This window comes from Neomonachus schauinslandi, chromosome 2, assembly GCF_002201575.2.
Source record: "Neomonachus schauinslandi chromosome 2, ASM220157v2, whole genome shotgun sequence".
NCBI lineage: Eukaryota > Metazoa > Chordata > Mammalia > Carnivora > Phocidae > Neomonachus > Neomonachus schauinslandi.
Window position 1 is genome coordinate 1,704,329 of NC_058404.1, and position 17,567 is coordinate 1,721,895.

At 52.2% G+C, this 17,567-nt stretch overlaps 1 protein-coding gene across 1 annotated transcript in view; it reads left to right on the forward strand.

Moving 5' to 3' along the window:
* The window catches only part of MYOM2 (myomesin 2), an 84,393-nt gene that overhangs the window by 31,001 nt on the left and 35,825 nt on the right, over positions 1–17,567 (forward strand). Inside the window, exons 14-24 of the mRNA XM_021694205.2 lie at positions 2,987–3,170; positions 3,928–4,102; positions 5,380–5,501; positions 6,935–7,122; positions 9,298–9,424; positions 10,866–11,044; positions 12,068–12,182; positions 13,045–13,201; positions 13,291–13,397; positions 15,650–15,694; positions 16,262–16,398. Of these exons, the coding sequence (XP_021549880.1) occupies positions 2,987–3,170; positions 3,928–4,102; positions 5,380–5,501; positions 6,935–7,122; positions 9,298–9,424; positions 10,866–11,044; positions 12,068–12,182; positions 13,045–13,201; positions 13,291–13,397; positions 15,650–15,694; positions 16,262–16,398 (1,536 nt within the window). The remainder of the gene's footprint in view (positions 1–2,986; positions 3,171–3,927; positions 4,103–5,379; positions 5,502–6,934; positions 7,123–9,297; positions 9,425–10,865; positions 11,045–12,067; positions 12,183–13,044; positions 13,202–13,290; positions 13,398–15,649; positions 15,695–16,261; positions 16,399–17,567) is intronic.

The window sequence follows — 17,567 nt, forward strand, 5'->3', positions numbered from 1 at the left end:
GCGTGCACACACACGCACATGCGTATAAGCAGCAGGATCACAGACACGCGCACCCCCACACACATGCACACACGCGTGCACACACATGCACAGGCGTACAAGCAGGATCACAGACAAACACGCACACACGTGCGTGCACACGCATACACGCGCACACACATGCACAGGCGTGCGCACACACGTGCACACACTCGCACATGCGTGTAAGCAGCAGGATTACAGGCACACACATGCGTGCACACACGCACACACACGTGCACACACGCACAGGCATACAAGCAGCAGGATCACAGGCACACACGCACACACATGCGTGCACACACGCGTGCACACACGCACATGCGTATAAGCAGCAGGATCACAGGCACACACACACACGTGCACACACTCGCACATGCGTGTAAGCAGCAGGATCACAGGCACACACGCACACACACATGCGTGTAAGCAGCAGGATCACACGCACACACGCGTGCACACACACATGCGTGCAAGCAGCAGGATCTCAGGCACACACGCGCGCGTGCACACACACACGTGCACATACACGCACAGGCGTACAAGCAGCAGGATCAGAGGCACTGACGTCCGTACTGCCTGCTAGGCCTCTCCTGCTTTAGTCCGTCCTGCTGGGCTAGATGCAGCCTGGGACCCGCTCCTCGGCTTGCCGACCTGCTGGCGGGCTGAGGGCCACGGTGGGAGGAACCGTTAGAGTCCCGCCCGTCCCGCAAGTGGCTCTGTGACGCCCCACTTATCCCGCAGTGCAGGGGGTGGTGCTGGGAAGGGCGTTGGCCTGGGGCAGCTGGCCGGGGGCGGAGCCTGCCGTAGAGACAGGAGCGCAGGTCAGCAGGTGGCGCAGAGCAGACGCGGAGAGGAAACGAGCGCGGTGTCCAGGCTCCGGGACGCACACCGGCCCTGCAGCCTTCCACACTCCCTCATGTGGGGGCTGTCCCTGGAACAACGCAGGGTGGAGAATTCTGGGGGACGCCGTGTGGTGGTCGCGTCACGGGAGCGCCGCTGGTGGGCCAGGCGGCTCTGTCCCAGGAGGAAGAGTATGTCCTGGGTCCTCTCCAGAGGCGTCTGCCACCAGGGCCGGAAGCACCGTCTTAGCAGATACATTTCTAAACGGACGACCACATCACCGGGGTTCCTCTGGCTCGGCCACCTGCTGCCCGCAGTGGGAAGGGCTGGGGCTGGGGGCCCGGGGGTCACGGGCCATATGCATGTTGATGGGGGCGAGGAAGGGGAGTCATGGTGCTCAGCGGTCCCAGGAGGCAGGGAACCACGTGAGAGCCCAGGGGAGGCCACGCTACGTGTGAGCAAGGAGGTGCAGGCCAGATGGGCGGCACGTCTCCCTGTGTCACAGTCCGCTCCTGGGGGACAGTCTCTCCCCAGCCTGTCCAGGGTGCTCTTTCGGCGCCTTAGTTCCTACCAAGGCCCAGAAGGAACCACAGGGTATGCCTTCCTCTCACTCCATTTATGCTAAGCCCAGGGATGAACCGGTAGGAGCTGCAGCTCTCCATCGATGCGGTTGAAATGGGGTGGCCTGTTGCATCCCCTGGAGTGGGGTTGTCCCCACGGACATCGTCTTCCAGCCTCCACTTCCTGATGAGCAGCTCCTGACTTAGCTTTGGCTCCCCAGCTTTACTTGGGTTTCTAGAAGCTTCACAGTACAGCTTCCCTTGCTTCCTCCCTGTCCCCATTCCTCCAGCGTGAGGCTCCTTTTCCCTGATCAGCCTCTGCTGGGTGTCCCTCTGATGGAGAGCACGTGGGGGCCCCCGCTTCGGACACCTGTGTCAGCGCCAAGAGAGAGACTGCACTTCTGCTAAAATGACAGCTTTAAATGTGACCTGACTCCTAGAAGCCGGGGCGCTTGAGGTGCTTTCCCAGCCTGGCAGCCATTAGCAGGGCAGTGTGCCCTGCCGTTACTTCCTCAGGATTCCCTCAGAAAGGAAGAAACGAAGTGAAACATGGAATGGAGGTTTCAAAATAATTATCGGTGATAAACCAAATGATAAAAATCAAACCTGCAGTAAAGGTGCAGAGACAGTATAGAGAATAAAATGAAAATCACCGCTAATTCCATCATTTGAAATAGTCACGAATAATGTGAGATACAGATATTTATGGTCTCTTTCTTTATAGTCTTTTATATACTTGATACATCATAGATACAATTTGCATCCCATGTCACATGTAGCGAAATGCTGTAATTACTCTCATCTGATGGAGGATCTTTGTAAGGTGGCCCTAGTGACTCCATTTTCAAATGTACGAACGTAGCATGATGGGTCTTATGCTACTGCTGGTTATTTAGATTGCTATTTTCTTATTATTATGGTAAGAGCTGCAAAGTAGTGCAAGTTTTATTCTATTTAGTTATTATTATTATTTAAAAATATTTATTTATTTATTTCAGAGGGAGGAGAGCAGGGGGAAGAGCAGAGGGAGAGGGAGAGAGAGAATCTCAAGCAGACTCCGCACTCTGCGTGGAGCCTGACGCGGGGCTCGATCTCAGGACCCTGAGATCACGACCTGAGCTGAACTCAAGAGTCAGATGCTTAACCGACTGAGCTACCCAGGCGCCCCTAAAATAGTGAAAATTTTAAATTGAAATGTGACCAGCTGAGTTATGATGGAATTTTATGAACACCCTAAATTATCTTTAATCCTTTATAGTTCATTTCACTTTACTAAAACTACAATCCTATGTATTAATTGCCCTAAGTTTTTTTTACAGTTTATTTGCTTTCATGTAAAATTTTTTACTGGTAAGCGTTTCCAACTTTGGATAATTTCTTGACTGTTTTTCCAAATTGCCTTCCTTTTTCATAAAATTCAGAAAAGATTTACTGATGGTGCAGGATGTGCTTTACCGTCTGGACATCCCTGAAGATTAATTTGGCTAGCTAGAGCAGAACCTTTCCTCCAACACACCTTTGGGGACTTCCTGGCTTCCTCATGTAAATCCTGTGTCTCTTTGCAGTCCGTGGTTGGGAGTGGGACCTGGCAGCGGGTCAACGCCCAGATGGCCGTGAGGTCCCCTCGGTACGCCGTCTTTGACCTTGCTGAGGGGAAGCAATACGTGTTTCGGGTTTTGTCAGCCAATAAGCATGGCCTGAGCGACCCATCGGAGATCACCGCCCCCATCCAGGCTCAGGATATGATTGGTGAGTACAGCCTTGTTTGTGAGCGACATGGTTTGAGACAGGCCCCGAGTAAGGGACATCAGATACCCTTCCGTTGTGCTGAAAAAGACAACTAATGTTGTATATGAGTCAAAATTAAAGCTGCCTTAAAATCTCAGTTGACATGAGATGGAGATCTCTCTGCCATGTTTTGGTTGGTACTCAGCATTTCTCCAAAGTTCCATCTTATTTTTATGAAACTAATAAATGGGTTAGAAATATTTTTAGGCATTGGTCACTTTTTGAGAAACCTTGAACACACTGGAGTTTCTTGCCTGTGTGGCTTGAAGTTCCCGCTCTGAAGATGCCATACAAGATTACAGAAATTCTGAATCACCCTGTGGAGAAAATCCAGGGTCAAATCATGATTGGATTTTAAATCCCCTTACAGATTCCAGCCAATCCAATAGAAGGTGTCTTATTTTCTTAAAATTGTTACTACCCTGTTAGCCAAAGCATGTGTGTCATGAGAAGATGCTTTTTAATATAGTTCTGGGGGGTGGGTACAGGAGACTGCATGATTGTAATTCTCTCTTTGTGAGTCAGGTAGGACAGAGGATGGTCCAGCAGCTCCTGGCCCCCTCTGGGTGGCAGCCCCCCCCGCCCACTTCCCCTGCTCCTCCCTCCTCGTCCAGATTTCGGGGAGCCATTCCCTGTGGACAAAGGGCTTGAGGGTCTCTGGTGCAGCTTCTGGACCTCGGTCTCCATTCACGGTTCCTCGCTCTATTCCTCTGCACAGTTGTCCCCTCTGCCCCGGGCCGGGTGCTGGCGTCTCGGAACACGAAGACATCGGTCGTGGTGCAGTGGGACAGGGCCAAGCACGAGGAGGACCTGCTCGGCTACTATGTGGACTGCTGCGTGGCGGGGTCCAGCGTGTGGGAGCCGTGCAATCACAAGCCCATCGGCTACACCAGGTGCGGGGGCCCCGGACTCGCTGCGTGGGAAGGACACACAGCCAGCTGGGAGCCGCATGGCACTCAGAGCAGCGTGCGCCCTGGCAGACGCTCCTGTGAGGCTCCTACACGAGGGTCTGTTTTCTTCCCTGCACACGAGGGGCCAGGACTCGAAAGCTGACAAGCTGGTTCCGGGCATGGGGCTGAAATCATTAGCGTGTTGATGAGAGAACTCTAGAAGCTTGGCCCTTCTGGAGTCATTAGCAGCTAAGGCTTACCTCCCAACAGGAAAGTTTAAACTGCCTCCTTGACTCGAGAGGCATTTTATTTTTCCATATTGAGTTTTTGAACTTCTAAAAATGGCTTTGTTCACATAACTGACAGTCCTCTGCTCTAGCCACTGATTGAAGACAAAGCTGGCGGCCGTCACCTCTCTTGTGCGGGGCAGGGGTGAGGGACATCGGCTTGTCCTGGGTGGAGAGGAGCATCCGCTCCCGGCATTGATTTACCCCCGCTCCTGCCAAGTGTGGAGTGTCTGATTTTAGTAAGCTCTCTCCAGGGTATGCTTCTCGGGTAAATAGAGGCAGCAGTCAGATTCTCCACTGTGGATGCATTATCGCAGATGGCTCAGCCATCTTTCCCTTTTCAATCTACTTTTTAAGAAAAATAACTTGGGAAAAGCTGTGGCTAGGAAGGAAGAGATATCGCTGAGAAGAGTATCGGTTAGATGTTGTTTCAAGTCTATGGGCAGCAAACACAGAAAGAGATCTCAGGACAAAAAACTTAAAATAGCATTCTTGAGCCAGAGTTTTATAAATGGCCACTAAATGTTTGTGGGCTCTGAGAGACGAGCGGGACTTGCTCACGTGGACGGGGCGCTGGCCTGTGCTGAGCTCCTCCCACACAGGTTCCCACTTGATGCTTGTAGTGATGCTGGGAGGTGGGGACTGTGGTCCCATTTTATAGCTGGGACAGCCGACTCACAGAGCCAGTGACCCATACTGGGGATCCGCGGGTGTTTGCTTTCTGCATCTCCCAACCTATGCCCCTCCCGCCCCCGGTGTAACCAGGCATCATGGCCTTCCTTCCTGACCCTGCGTGTTGATTTGCATCCGTTAACTAAAAATGAAACATAGAGTGGATATATAGTACGCATATATAAAGAACTCAGACAAGTGAAGTTCCTTCTGTCCCAGTGGAAAAAAATTTGGAGCGTTCCCAATGATTTTACTTCTGCTGGAGGAGGGAGGGGAAAGGCTGAGGTGTGTGGTTGCGCCCCTGACTGGTGTTTTGCTCAGGTTTGTGGTGCATGGCCTGACGACCGGCGAGCAGTACGTGTTCCGGGTGAAGGCTGTCAACGCTGTCGGCACAAGTGAGAACTCACAGGAGTCCGACGTCATCAAGGTCCAGGCTGCCCTCAGTGAGTAACCCAGGGGCCATCACAAGCTCTGTGGGAACAGACGTTCTTGGTGCCGAGAACATGCTGTCTTGGGGAGGCCTCTCATCCACCAGCCACGTGTCTTGGAAACACGGCGGGGGTGAGGGAGGAGTGGTAAAATGCCAGCAGGGTGCACGCTGGGGACACGCGGCTTCACTTCAGGTCACATGTCCCCGTAAGTGTGCCCCGCATCGATGTGCATCTATCAGGATGAACGTCTCTTTCAAATTTAATGCTAATCTAGAAAAACATCAGTGGCCTTTCCAGTTAGTCTTAGTTCAAGGGGTTTTAATCATCTCAGAGAATTCCAAACGTTGATGTGAACTTTGTGATTTGTTCATCAATGGTCATCATTAAAAATGATTTTAATCAAACCAAACAATTTGGGACCTAATTTCAGAGGTGGGCCCTGAGAACATGAGTGTTGTGATTGTCGCCCTGGTGATTTCATGCAAGATGGGCCACATGGCAAACACATGCCCTGGGACATTTGGAGCATGAATGTCACGTTACTCATTTTGAGTCAGACTGATATCCTTTCATTTCTGAGAGAAATGTTTTGCTCTTTAATTATTTTTGTCTCCAATTAAATTTTAAACGCATTTTCAGAAGTTCAGTTTTCTCTCCTAACAACATATAAAGTCATGTTATAGAGCATCCAAGGAGTGTCCAATCCAATACTGCTTAGGTGGTCAATATAGTGCAAAATCATTCTTCTTTTATTTGAAGGTCATTATTCTAATCTGTCCATTTTCCCCAGGAGGGACTTCCAAACATTACCATTCCTCCTTAATACAAAGCAATCGTCTACAGTTTTATTCTGTGATGGGAACAGGTCTTCCCCCGGTCACCTGTTTCTTGGGTAACAGAGGATGCCCAGATGCAGGTCACCTGGAGCTGGGGCTGGGGTTGGGGAAAGCAGAGGCACACCCTCCCTCAGCCCCTTGGAGAAGATGGTCCAATTCCAAATGAACTCATGTGAATTCGTCCTCACTTGAATTGATTTGATGTGGGAAATTAAGACTGGCTGGGTCAGTAATGTGCAGCATCTCTGGTCATGGGGGCATGGCTATTATTTTTCATGGATGTAATGAGAAAGCTCCTCTTCGAGGTTTTCCTTAGAGGAGAGGGAAGAATCTCTTGTTTCAACCACCCAGGCCTGATTTAAATAATTTATTGCCCCTGTGTTATTGAAATATTGGAAGATGTATGTGTATATGTATTATTTATTGGAGGATGTGTTTAGGAATTGCAATAAATAGAAATGACAGAGAGTTACTCTCTTTAAAGGAAGAGATGAAAACACACAAGGATGGTTTGGGGTGGAGTTCCCTCCGCAGGGCAGGAGCGGTCCCCAGGAGGTTGGGCATCCTGGGTGGAGACCGGGGTGACCTTCCTGCTCTGTGTTCTTGCAGCTGTCCCTTCACATCCTTATGGGGTCACGCTTCTGAACTGCGATGGCCATTCCATGACCCTTGGCTGGAAGGTGCCTAAATACAGCGGGGGAACACCCATCCTTGGCTATTACATAGACAAGCGTGAGGCTTACCATAAGAACTGGCACGAGGTCAACTCTTCGCCCGTCAAAGAGAGGATCTTAACGGTTGGTTCTTATGGGTCCATTTACTTCTCCTGGGTGGTTTCCCATACTGGGCAGAGTCCTTCATTCAGTGACTCAGAGTTCAAGGGCATTAGATAATGTGACACAGAAACAAAAGTGGGTTCAGAAAACTTCACAGCCTTGTGGGAGAAGCTCTGGAACTGGATCCGAGGAAGCATTTTCTTCTGAGACACAAGGGGAGGTGGAGAGGCAAGGAAGCAGGTGGTGTGGGGGTTAGTGTCCCCACTGGGGGCGGCTCCAGGCCCCCCGCCCGTCACCATGTGGTTCTGCGGGGCTGGTGTGTCTGCACTCAGCTGGTGTTCAGTCCGAGCGCCCTTGTCCATGGCTTGTTAATCGTGGTTCTGCTAAGAAGGGCTTGTGTGTCCAGCCTCTGGGTGAGTCACTTGGCCAAACGCATGTTCTGCCAGGCAGAGAGAGGAGAAAGAACATAGATTTGGAGTAAGGAAGATCTGGAATCCAATCCAGATGCAAACCCTCAGCAGCCATGGGCTTTCTCTCCCACCTCGCTGAGTCTTCCACTGCTCGTTTGCACGGTTTAGGTCATGGGCATGTGTGTGTGTGTGTGTGTGTGTGTGCATGCATGTGGGAGTGTGTGTGCATGTAGGTACGTGCACATGTGTGTGAATGCATGTGTGTGTGCGCATGTGCAGGTGTGCACATGGGAATGTGTGCATGTATGTACACGCACATGTACGCACACGTGTGTGGGAGTATGTGTGTACATGTGTGTGCATGTGCACGTGGGAGTGTGTGCATGCATGTGAGGGTACCTGTGTGTGTATGTGTGTGTGCATGTGCACGTGGGAGTGTGTGCATGCATGTACATGCACATGCACACACACATGTGTGGGAGTATGTGCATGTATGTGCGTGCATGTGCACGTGGGAGTGTGTGCATGCATGTGAGGGTACCTGTGTGTGCGTGTGCATGTGCACGTGGGAGTGTGTGCATGCATGTACATGCACATACACGTGTGGGAGTATGTGCATGTATGTGTGCATGTGCACGTGGGAGTGTGTGCATGCATGTACATGCACACACACGTGTGTGGGAGTATGTGCGTGCATCTGTGTGTGGGTGCACTGTGTGTGTACGTGTGCGCGTGTGCAGCTCCTGGGCTCTTGTCGGCGGGGGGGGGGTCCCAGCAGCTCACGTCACCACAACAGCATGACACGCCTGTTGGCTATGGGGCACTTAGGGTTGGATTTTTGTTTGTGGGGAGACTCGTAGGAGGTGTAGTCTGCAGCTTGTGGACGATTCTGCTCTGTAATGTAGATTTGTGTAATACATACGTTGATCATCCGCTTTTTATGTCTACGTTCTGGTACAAGTTGCCAGAACTCAAGCGTGCACGTGTGTGTGTGAGTGTGTGTGTGTGCATGTATGTGCATGCACGTGTGTCACATTACTGATATCTGTGCCCGGTCAGCCCCCAACACTGTGCCGAGCTGTTCTGGACGGCCCTTACTCCTGAGCAAAGCACCCTCTTATTTTTAGAATACGGGCTACTGCCGTGAGGTGAGCTCCGTCTTGCAGGGAACGAAACCACTGAACTTCAAACACACTTGCTTTGGAGGCTCCGTATTTTTCCAGGAGGCAGTATTATCTAGATACAGCGAGGTGGGGCTGAGGGCTCTGGGCAAGGCCTTCCCTGTATCTTTGGGGCACAGACCCTCATGGGGCTGAGGTCATGACCCGAGGGCCTCCAGCCCCTGTGTGCTGCGGGACGGTGACGGGTTGTCGGGCGTCACGTAGTGAGACTGGTGTGGCAGGGAGGCTTCGTGTCCCTGGCTGGTGGCAGCCAAGGTGCTGGCGTCTGCAGAGGGGATGTGGGCTTGAGGGCAGGCCCTCCACCCCTGCTGTTCCACTCGCCCTTTGTGGCTTTTTCTCCACGAGGACGAGCTATCTGTCAAGGGCGGTCGTCATGCTGCCCCCATAGGCATGGTGACGGGAAGAATGGGAATGTGGGTAGGTTCCCTGGAGCGACCACAACACAGCAGCTGCATTCACAGCCCTCCCTGACCGCACTGTCCAGTTTACCCGCACAGCCCCGCCCCCGCCCACGGTTCATTCTGGGAGTCAGTCGTGAATCCTCCAATGGATGGACTGTAATGAAGCTCTTATTTCCTGTGTTAATTTAAATACAACCCACGCAGGTGGAGGGCTTGACAGAAGGCTCACTCTATGAGTTCAAAATCGCTGCCGTCAACCTGGCCGGCATCGGGCAGCCATCGGACCCCAGCGAGCTTTTCAAGTGTGAGGCCTGGACCATGCCTGAGCCTGGTAAGCGGCCCCTCCTGGACTGGAGCAGCCCTCCGTGGCATGAGCCTGCTGTCCGCAGGGCCGCGGTCTCCAACCCCAGAACTAGCGGGTGTTCCGTCTGTGCATGCTAGGGGGTCACCACCCTGTGCCAGGCACGGGGCGTAGCTGGGGATGAGGCAGCCCCCATCCCCGGCGGTGGGGCGCGGACAGAGGCCGAGCAGGTGACGAGGGTGGGGTGATCAGCGGGGACGCGTGAGGGGAGAGGGAAGGCGGCCCCGGGCAGGAGGGGCCAGTGTTGATGACACAGGGTGTGACACTGGGATTCCCAATGTGTGAGGTCTGGTTCTCCTCCCAGGCCCTGCGGGGACCTGGGGGCCTGTAATTCGAAAATGTGGGATTACTGCCAATCTGTTTGTATTAGGACTTTACATTTTAAAGCTGTTTTCATAAAATCTCAAAACCTGGGCCTTCCTTTATTTGTACTCAGTGTGTCAGGAACCTAAATAGAATGGGTAAAATGCTCCTTTTTTTTTTTTTTAAAGATTTTATTTATTTATTTGACAGATAGAGAGCACAAGTAGGCAGAGAGGCAGGCAGCGGGAGAGGGAGAAGCAGACTCCCCGCTGAGCCGGGAGCCCGACACGGGGCTCGATCCCGGGACCCCAGGATCATGACCTGAGCCGAAGGCAGCCGCTTAACCGACTGAGCCACCCAGGCGCCCCAAAAATGCTCCTGTTTTGAGCAAAACAAAACAGTGCCCAAACAACAGACCTAAAATTGAAGCTATTCTGTGGCCAGATTATAGTGTATTTTTCCTCCTTTTCTTTTATTGAGTGGTCCTTGTTTTAAGGAAACTAATATTTGCCCCTTAGAAAAGCCAGTAGAAGGAAAGCTATCCCAATTTCCAGAGCCTTTTTTGGGCTTCACACGAAAGGGCTTAGCCACCCTCTAAGGATGTGGCATGACTTGGTTCAGGTGCAGCCCCTGCTCCTTTTCCCTTTGCCGCCCGAGGGCCCTGGACCTGGGCTCGGCACTGCTCCCTGTGGCAGAGCTCCAGGGGTCTGAGCAGGTCACGTGCTCGGGGCTCGAGGAGCAGGTGTATCAGGCCGCTGGGAGGTGGGCGTCTGCGCAGACAGGCTTCCTGCGTGGGGGCGGGGGACATGCGTGCCCCTGCTCCGTGCACCTGTTCCCTCTGTGAGATGCACCTGCCGGGCCTGAGTGCTGATGTGGACTCATGAATGATTCCGGGGTGCCCACGGTCCCCAGATGCCTCATGGTCAGGCTGCAGGAACAGCCACACGGTGCCCCCTCCCTGCTCCCCGCTCAGCACGCTCCTCCAGGCGTGCGTGGAGAAAGCCTGATTTAACACGCAGAGTCGTGACGTCTGTGTGTGTCCCCGCGGCGGCAGATGCCACATGCTGGTGCGTGCACGCATGGGCACAGACCGCGTTCGACTTTTCAGGTCCTGCCTATGATCTGACGTTCTGTGAGGTCAGAGACTCGTCCCTGGTCATGCTGTGGAAAGCCCCCGTGTACTCTGGCAGTGGCCCCATTACAGGGTATTTTGTGGACTATAAGGAAGAGGATTCCGGAGAATGGAGCACCGTGAACGAGGCAGCAACCACCAACCGTTATTTAAAGGTGACGGTGTTCCTTCCCGTGTGCCCTGCCTTCCCGGGACGGGCTCTCTGATTGCTCCTGCAGACAGGCTCGAAGCCGCCCAGCCAGCCGCTCAGGCAGCGCACACGGTCCGGTGCCGCTGTGGACAGTCTCCGCGGGGCGGTGGCCACTGTGTGTCTGCGGTCGGCGTGCGTTTAACCCGTTGCATTCGTGATTGTCGTAGAAGTCACGCACATGGACACGTACACACGCACCCGGGATACGTCTGACAGGATGGCAATGCGCACATTTCTCTCTTCCCCCGTCCTCCAAGTATTTCTTTTTGTGGAACCTACAGTTTACCCATCCCTGGGGTCGGCTGTGACTCCCGTCCTTGGGTGGGTAGGCCCCCTGCCCCGCGCTTTCCCTGCGTGGTCGCGGGCTCTGCGGTGTGGTGTAGACAGGGAGGCTGACCGGGAGACCACGCCTGAGTCGAGCACGTGGTTGCTGCCTCTGGGCAACAGTCCAACAACCCAAAACCAGATCAGCTTCTTCTGAATGAACTAATCAGCTTCTAAGGATCTAGCCAAATCAATGAGTGAGAAATCAGCTGAAGTACATTTTACGTATCAGCGCAGGTTACGGTACATACAAGCTACGCATGTGCAAGGAGAGAAGCATTTAATTTTGATGTGTCCAAATGATGGGAAATCTGGCACAGTCACAAATCACAGTTAAAATAATATTTCGTCCCGTAGAATTATGTTGACTGTGAGCACCAGGTTGCAGGCTGGGTATATGCCTTGAATTCTGCTTTGAAATATGCAAAGAAAAAAGGAAGACTCTCAAAACTGAAGAGAGTCTGTTTTTTCTTGCAAAGTCAGACTGTGAATGACTGTGAGTCTGTCTTACCTCCTGCTTTTCTAGCTCACTGTGCATAGCTCTTACAGCTGGAAAAGTAAGTTCCTTTTTTTAAAAAAGAAGCATGTTCACAGTAAAATGTGGAAAGTAAACAGTCCTTTTCACTTATCGATTCCCACGTGACATTTTCTCTGTCTTTCTAAGGTGTGTGACCTGCACCAGGGCAGGACCTACGTGTTCAGGGTCCGGGCCGTGAACGCCAGCGGGGTGGGGAGGCCGTCGGACACGTCTGAGCCAGTGCTTGTGGAGGCCCGGCCAGGTGAGAGGTGCTGCTCGGCTGCTCGGGACGGCGGGAGGCTGCAGGAGGTGGGCGTGCGTGCTGTGTGCGTGTGAGTGCAGGGAGGGTGGGCTCCTGCCGTGTGGTTGACGGTATCGAGCGGCCAACGGAACAGGCCCCTCCAGCACCCCTGGATCGGAGTGGGGCCCCGAGGCGCACAGTCGCTGGGGATCTGTATTTGGAGCAGTAAAGCCGCATGTGGGGATGACGATGTTACTGCTGAATTTTGACCGGCAGTCAGAAACCCACGGGTAGTGTTCTTGGTGGCAAGTGGCTCCTCTACGTGGTTTCATGTCCTCTGCCGCCTGGCACTCTGTGCCGCTCCGTCTTTGCGGCAGCCGACGGCGTCCGTGCCTGCCCAGGCTGCTGTGTCCCCCGAGTCCGTACCCCCTCGGGGCAGATTCTGACAGTCCTGTGTGGGGCCGGGTGTCCACCTGGTCAGAAGGATCGAGCAGGCCCTTCCCACCCCCCACAGAAGAAGGGCAGAGGGAGGGGCCCGCGTGGGGTGCTATCGGGGGGTGCCCACGGCCACCCGGGGCCCTCGCAGTGGCGAGGGGTCAGATCTCAGGGAGAAGAAGGGTCTTCATGGCCAACACGTTTGCCGCGGCGGGATTGGATGCGGAGGACGGAACGGACAGAGAGGTGACAGCTTAAAACCCCGTCCGCTCTGCCCTCCACCTGCTCCTGGACGGACTGCCCTCCAGCAGGTCTGCCTCAGCATCCTGGGTGACCTGGAGGGGAAGCTGATGATTCGGTGTAAACCAAGCCGCCGCCTCCAGACCCAGAGTCCGTGGGTGGAGGGCACGGCGCTCCTGAGACCCCACCTTGTCTCCTCGCTCTGTAGGCACGAAGGAGATCAGTGCTGGTGTGGACGAGGAAGGCAACATCTACCTTAGCTTTGACTGTCAGGAAATGACCGACGCGTCCCAGTTCACGTGGTGCAAAGCCTACGAGGAGGTTGCGGATGACCAAAAGTTCAGGGTCGAGACGGTGGGAGACCAGTAAGTCCCCTCGGGGGCCGGCCCCTGGGACTGCCGGGGACCCTGGCAGACACAAACAGCCAACGTGTCCCACGGTTCTTCCCTTTTAGCTCGAAGCTGTACTTTAAAAACCCGGACAAAGGGGATCTAGGAACTTACTCGGTGTCCGTGAGTGACACGGACGGGGTGTCCTCCAGTTTCACCTTGGACGAAGAAGGTAAAGTCTACGTGACGGAGGCTCGCCTGCTTGAGTGTTCGGCCCTGAAAGATTGATACTAACCTAGGAAAGACTTGCTTGCCTAGAGAACGGGCGTGCGTTCGTGGGAGGCTGGGTGCCAAGTGTTCGTAGAAGCAAACATTCTCTTAGAAATTAAACAAACTCTCTAGAGTTCGTATTCTGTCCAGCTCCTAAATCACCGGCCCAGGCCCTGGGGCTTGTGGAGTTCCCCCTTGTACTTTTCAAGTTGGGTTTTAGCTACATTTCAGTAGCTTGGCAAGCAGGGAGGAGCCGATCAGCCAAGTAAGGCCACGAGATTAAAGCGAGACTCGCAGATGGGAGACTCCCCCTTTCCTTCCAGCACTGGATAGTCAGCATGGCAAAGGAAAATAATATATATATTTTCTGTGTGTGAAATAAGATTCAACCAGCACAGTCAAAATCTCTTGCTCTCTTACAAATAGCAGACGGCAGAAAGAAAAGTCTGTTCACAGCTGGGGAGCCCGGGGACAGGCAGGTCTGTCCTTGGCGGGCTCACACACCGGAGTCCCTGCCAAATGGCAGGTCTCATAGGGCAGATTCTTGTGCTTGTGGTGGACCCGACCCACAGTCAGGGTCAGCCCCACGGAGATGTGGAGTGAGCTGCGTCATGCTGGATAGCATGGTCAGATGTCCACGGTTCTCTGGGTCTCTAGAGCTGTTGCGAGTCCTCTGTTAATATATGGGGTCTTAGGAGAGGCCTGGTGCTTGGTGAGCAGACCCCGAAGTTCCCCACTGGCATGTTGGCTGGCAGCAGGCCGAGGGTGTGATCCCAAGGACGCCTGATTTGGATGGTTGTCCAGCGTGGGCTGGGAGGAGAGGCATGGACCCACGCTGGGAGGCCCCGTGCCGATGCCTTGGGCCCCTGCAGGGCTGGAGCAGCTGCTGGGTAACCCTGGGGAAGCTCGTGCAGATTTAACAAGACACAGCAGGAGGATGGCCGAGTGGTCCGTGTGGACGCTGCTCTCCAGGGTCCTCAGGATGCTCTTGTCCAGAGACAGGGGCCGGAGCCGATCGGGAATCTGCTCCGAATGCTTTTTGAGCTGCCTTTTCTGACCCTAACTCAGCAGTCTTCAGTTTTTAACTCAAAACATTCTTAAATAATCCTGAAAAGTGTTCTACTTCTCTGCACCAGTTTTAAGTTTGTAGATGACATTTTCACTTTAATTTTAAATAGTTGCAAAGGATGAAAACTTCCAGCATGTTTTATGATGTATGTGGACTCTAAGAAATCTTTTAGATAAAACCTTGTAACTGCAGATTTAGCTCATTTGATTTATGGAAATTCCTACCATTAGACCTAATGGGGAAGTCAAGCCAGTCACCCAGTCAGGAAAAGTCTGACTTCTTTTTTCGGTTCAAGTAAGCATGTTCATACATATCTTCGTGACCACGGTCTCTTTTCTAAATTCTAATTAAGAAGGAAGGAAGGATGGAAGAAATGGCTTAGAACCTTCAGTTTTTCTAACTTGCTCTTGGGACTCCTTCAGGAAGGATGCATTTGTATTTATATTTTTATTTTAAATTCATGGCAGTAATGCATCACAGTGAAATCCTGGGTGGGCAAAGCATTTTGAAGGACATCTTGCAAGAGGAAGGAAAATCACAGACCACCCACACACTCTCAGCGCCAGATCGAAATTAGAAAGGAGTTCGTATGGAATTCGAGGGTCTGGAAATGGGTGTCTTTTTTTTTTTTTTTTTAAAAGATTTTATTTATTTGACAGAGAGAGATACAGCGAGAGAGGGAACACAAGCAGGGGGAGTGGGAGTGGGAGAAGCAGGCTTCCCGCTGAGCAGGGAGCCCGATGTGGGGCTCGATCCCAGGACCCTGGGATCATGACCCGAGCCGAAGGCAGACTCTTAACGACTGAGCCACCCAGGCACCCCTGGAAATGAGTGTCTTTAAAGCTCCCCCGTGCAAAGCCCGCTCCCACCCCCAGCCCCACTGTCCCCAAGGCTCTGCCCTCGCGTGCCCCACCACCCCTCCCCTTCAAGACAGGGTTATTATATAGTGAGGATCTCAACTGAAGAGAGTATTCAAAGGTGGTGTAACTCCTATTTGCCTTTTAACTTCTAGTTCATGTTTCTTACTCAAGCACAGATTAAATCTTGGTGGTGTCAGATCCCTGCTCGGGGTTAGCCTTGTAATTATTTACAGACTTCTGAATGTATGGGTCAAAAATCAATGCATGTATTTTTCTTAATTTTAGAGCTCGAACGTTTGATGGCACTGAGCAATGAAATCAAGAATCCCAGTAAGTAAGCGTGGGACTCTGCCTGTTTGCAGGCAGACAGCAAGCCGTTGGGGGAGGGCCGTGCTCATTAAGGTGGGAAGCTCACCAAGGAGCACTTTGGGCACGGACCGTTTCATTTCACGCATCCAGCTTCCAGGCTTGTCACCTGTTCACTGGAAACAAATACGAGTTGATGATGCAACTTGTAGAAGTTTTTATTGCATAGAGAGAGTTTTGAATTTGGGGTTTCGCGTAGCTGATCCTAATCCAAACAAGTCAGTCAGGTGGAGTCTTCGGTTACTGAGTTACACTGAATACAGAGGGAGCACGCGGGGGTGTACCTCAGGGTCCATGGGAGAGCCGGGTGTGTGTGCACACGGCTCACGCAGCCGGGGCTTTACCTGCAACAACAGGCTGACCTAGGGTTTTAGTTTTATTTTTTTGGTTTTCATAATCCTATTCAACACCCCAGGGTTTCACATCCTCAAAAATTTAATAACCAGGATTGATATTTTCCTCCAATATGCAGCTGCTCTCTCTCACAACGATTCATGCATTATTGACTTTCGATTTCTTTTCTTCCTGTAGCAATTCCTCTGAAATCAGAATTAGCTTATGAGATTTTTGATAAGGGCCAGGTTCGCTTCTGGCTCCAGGCTGAGCACTTATCACCAGATGCGAGCTACCGATTCATTATTAATGACAGAGAAGTCTCTGACAGTGAGGTGAGTTCACGTGTGAGTGATCTTTGGCTTCGGAGAGGCCGGGTTTTACTTTGGTAGTTCAGTGACTTCAGGTCAATATTCTGTGCGTGTTTTCATCCCCTTTTGAACTGCAGAAATTGGGGTGTAGCAGGTTGGCGAGATGAACGCGTGACGGTTGATTCTTGAGATATTCAGAGACTGGTCTGGGTTAGATGAGAGATCAGGAGTCCTTGAAATCCAAGCCTGCCAGAATTGAACAATGGTCAGCTTTGTTTTAGAGATGTTGAGCCTGGTGTTATGAAAAGGTTCAGGTGACATTGGGGGCATGGAAACATCCTTGATGGACAGGCCTATTTATTCTTGACCTGGTTTTGAAGGCAGGCATTTTTACCCCATTGTCTGTGGGGCCCCTCCCCCGCCCACCGAGAGCTTCCCAAGGAAGGCATCCATGGGGAAATCTGTTTCTACACCTTCCCTAACCTTTTAGGCTGTTCTGTTTAGGCAAAGCACAGCAGAACTGCCAACAGTGTATAGAATGCTAGGATACAAACGCTTTTGCCCTTGTTCTGCTTTTAATCGTATGCAATGAATCCTACAATTATCATAAATATTCCTTTTTTGGCTGTGGAAGAACATTGAGTATGTTTCAATGTATTTCTTCTTGTCTAATCATTCTAGCACACCTGCTGTAATTTCCAGCTGAAGGAAAACCTGCTCCATGGGCCCTTTCTTTACTGTTGAGTGGAGAGTGAGGGGTCTTTACCTCCTCTGCTCTTCTCCCCTGGTGCTCAGTGTGTGGCGTCTTCGGTCTGTTCAGGGTCCTACTGACTCTGGACGCCTCATCCGTGTGCACTGCACACATGTTCGTGGAACGGTTGACATGTAGGAATCACTGAGGCCATGCAGGTGCCCACTTACTGTGTCGCTGAGCTGGGCCCCTCATCCCTAGTCCAGACTTTGTTCCCATGGGTGTTTGTTAAGGCTCACCTGGTTAGATGAGCAGGTGTCAGGCAGAAATCCGGAATGGACAAATATCATGCAGTTTTTCTTACCCTTGAGAGACAGTGACATACTCTGAGAGGCGTGTAGGTGAGATGAGTGGCTGATGAGCAGACAGCAGGCTTTTCCTCCTGCCTGCAGAAAAGCCAGCAGAGTATGCATTCTGTCCCTGGGAGAGTATACTGCACGAT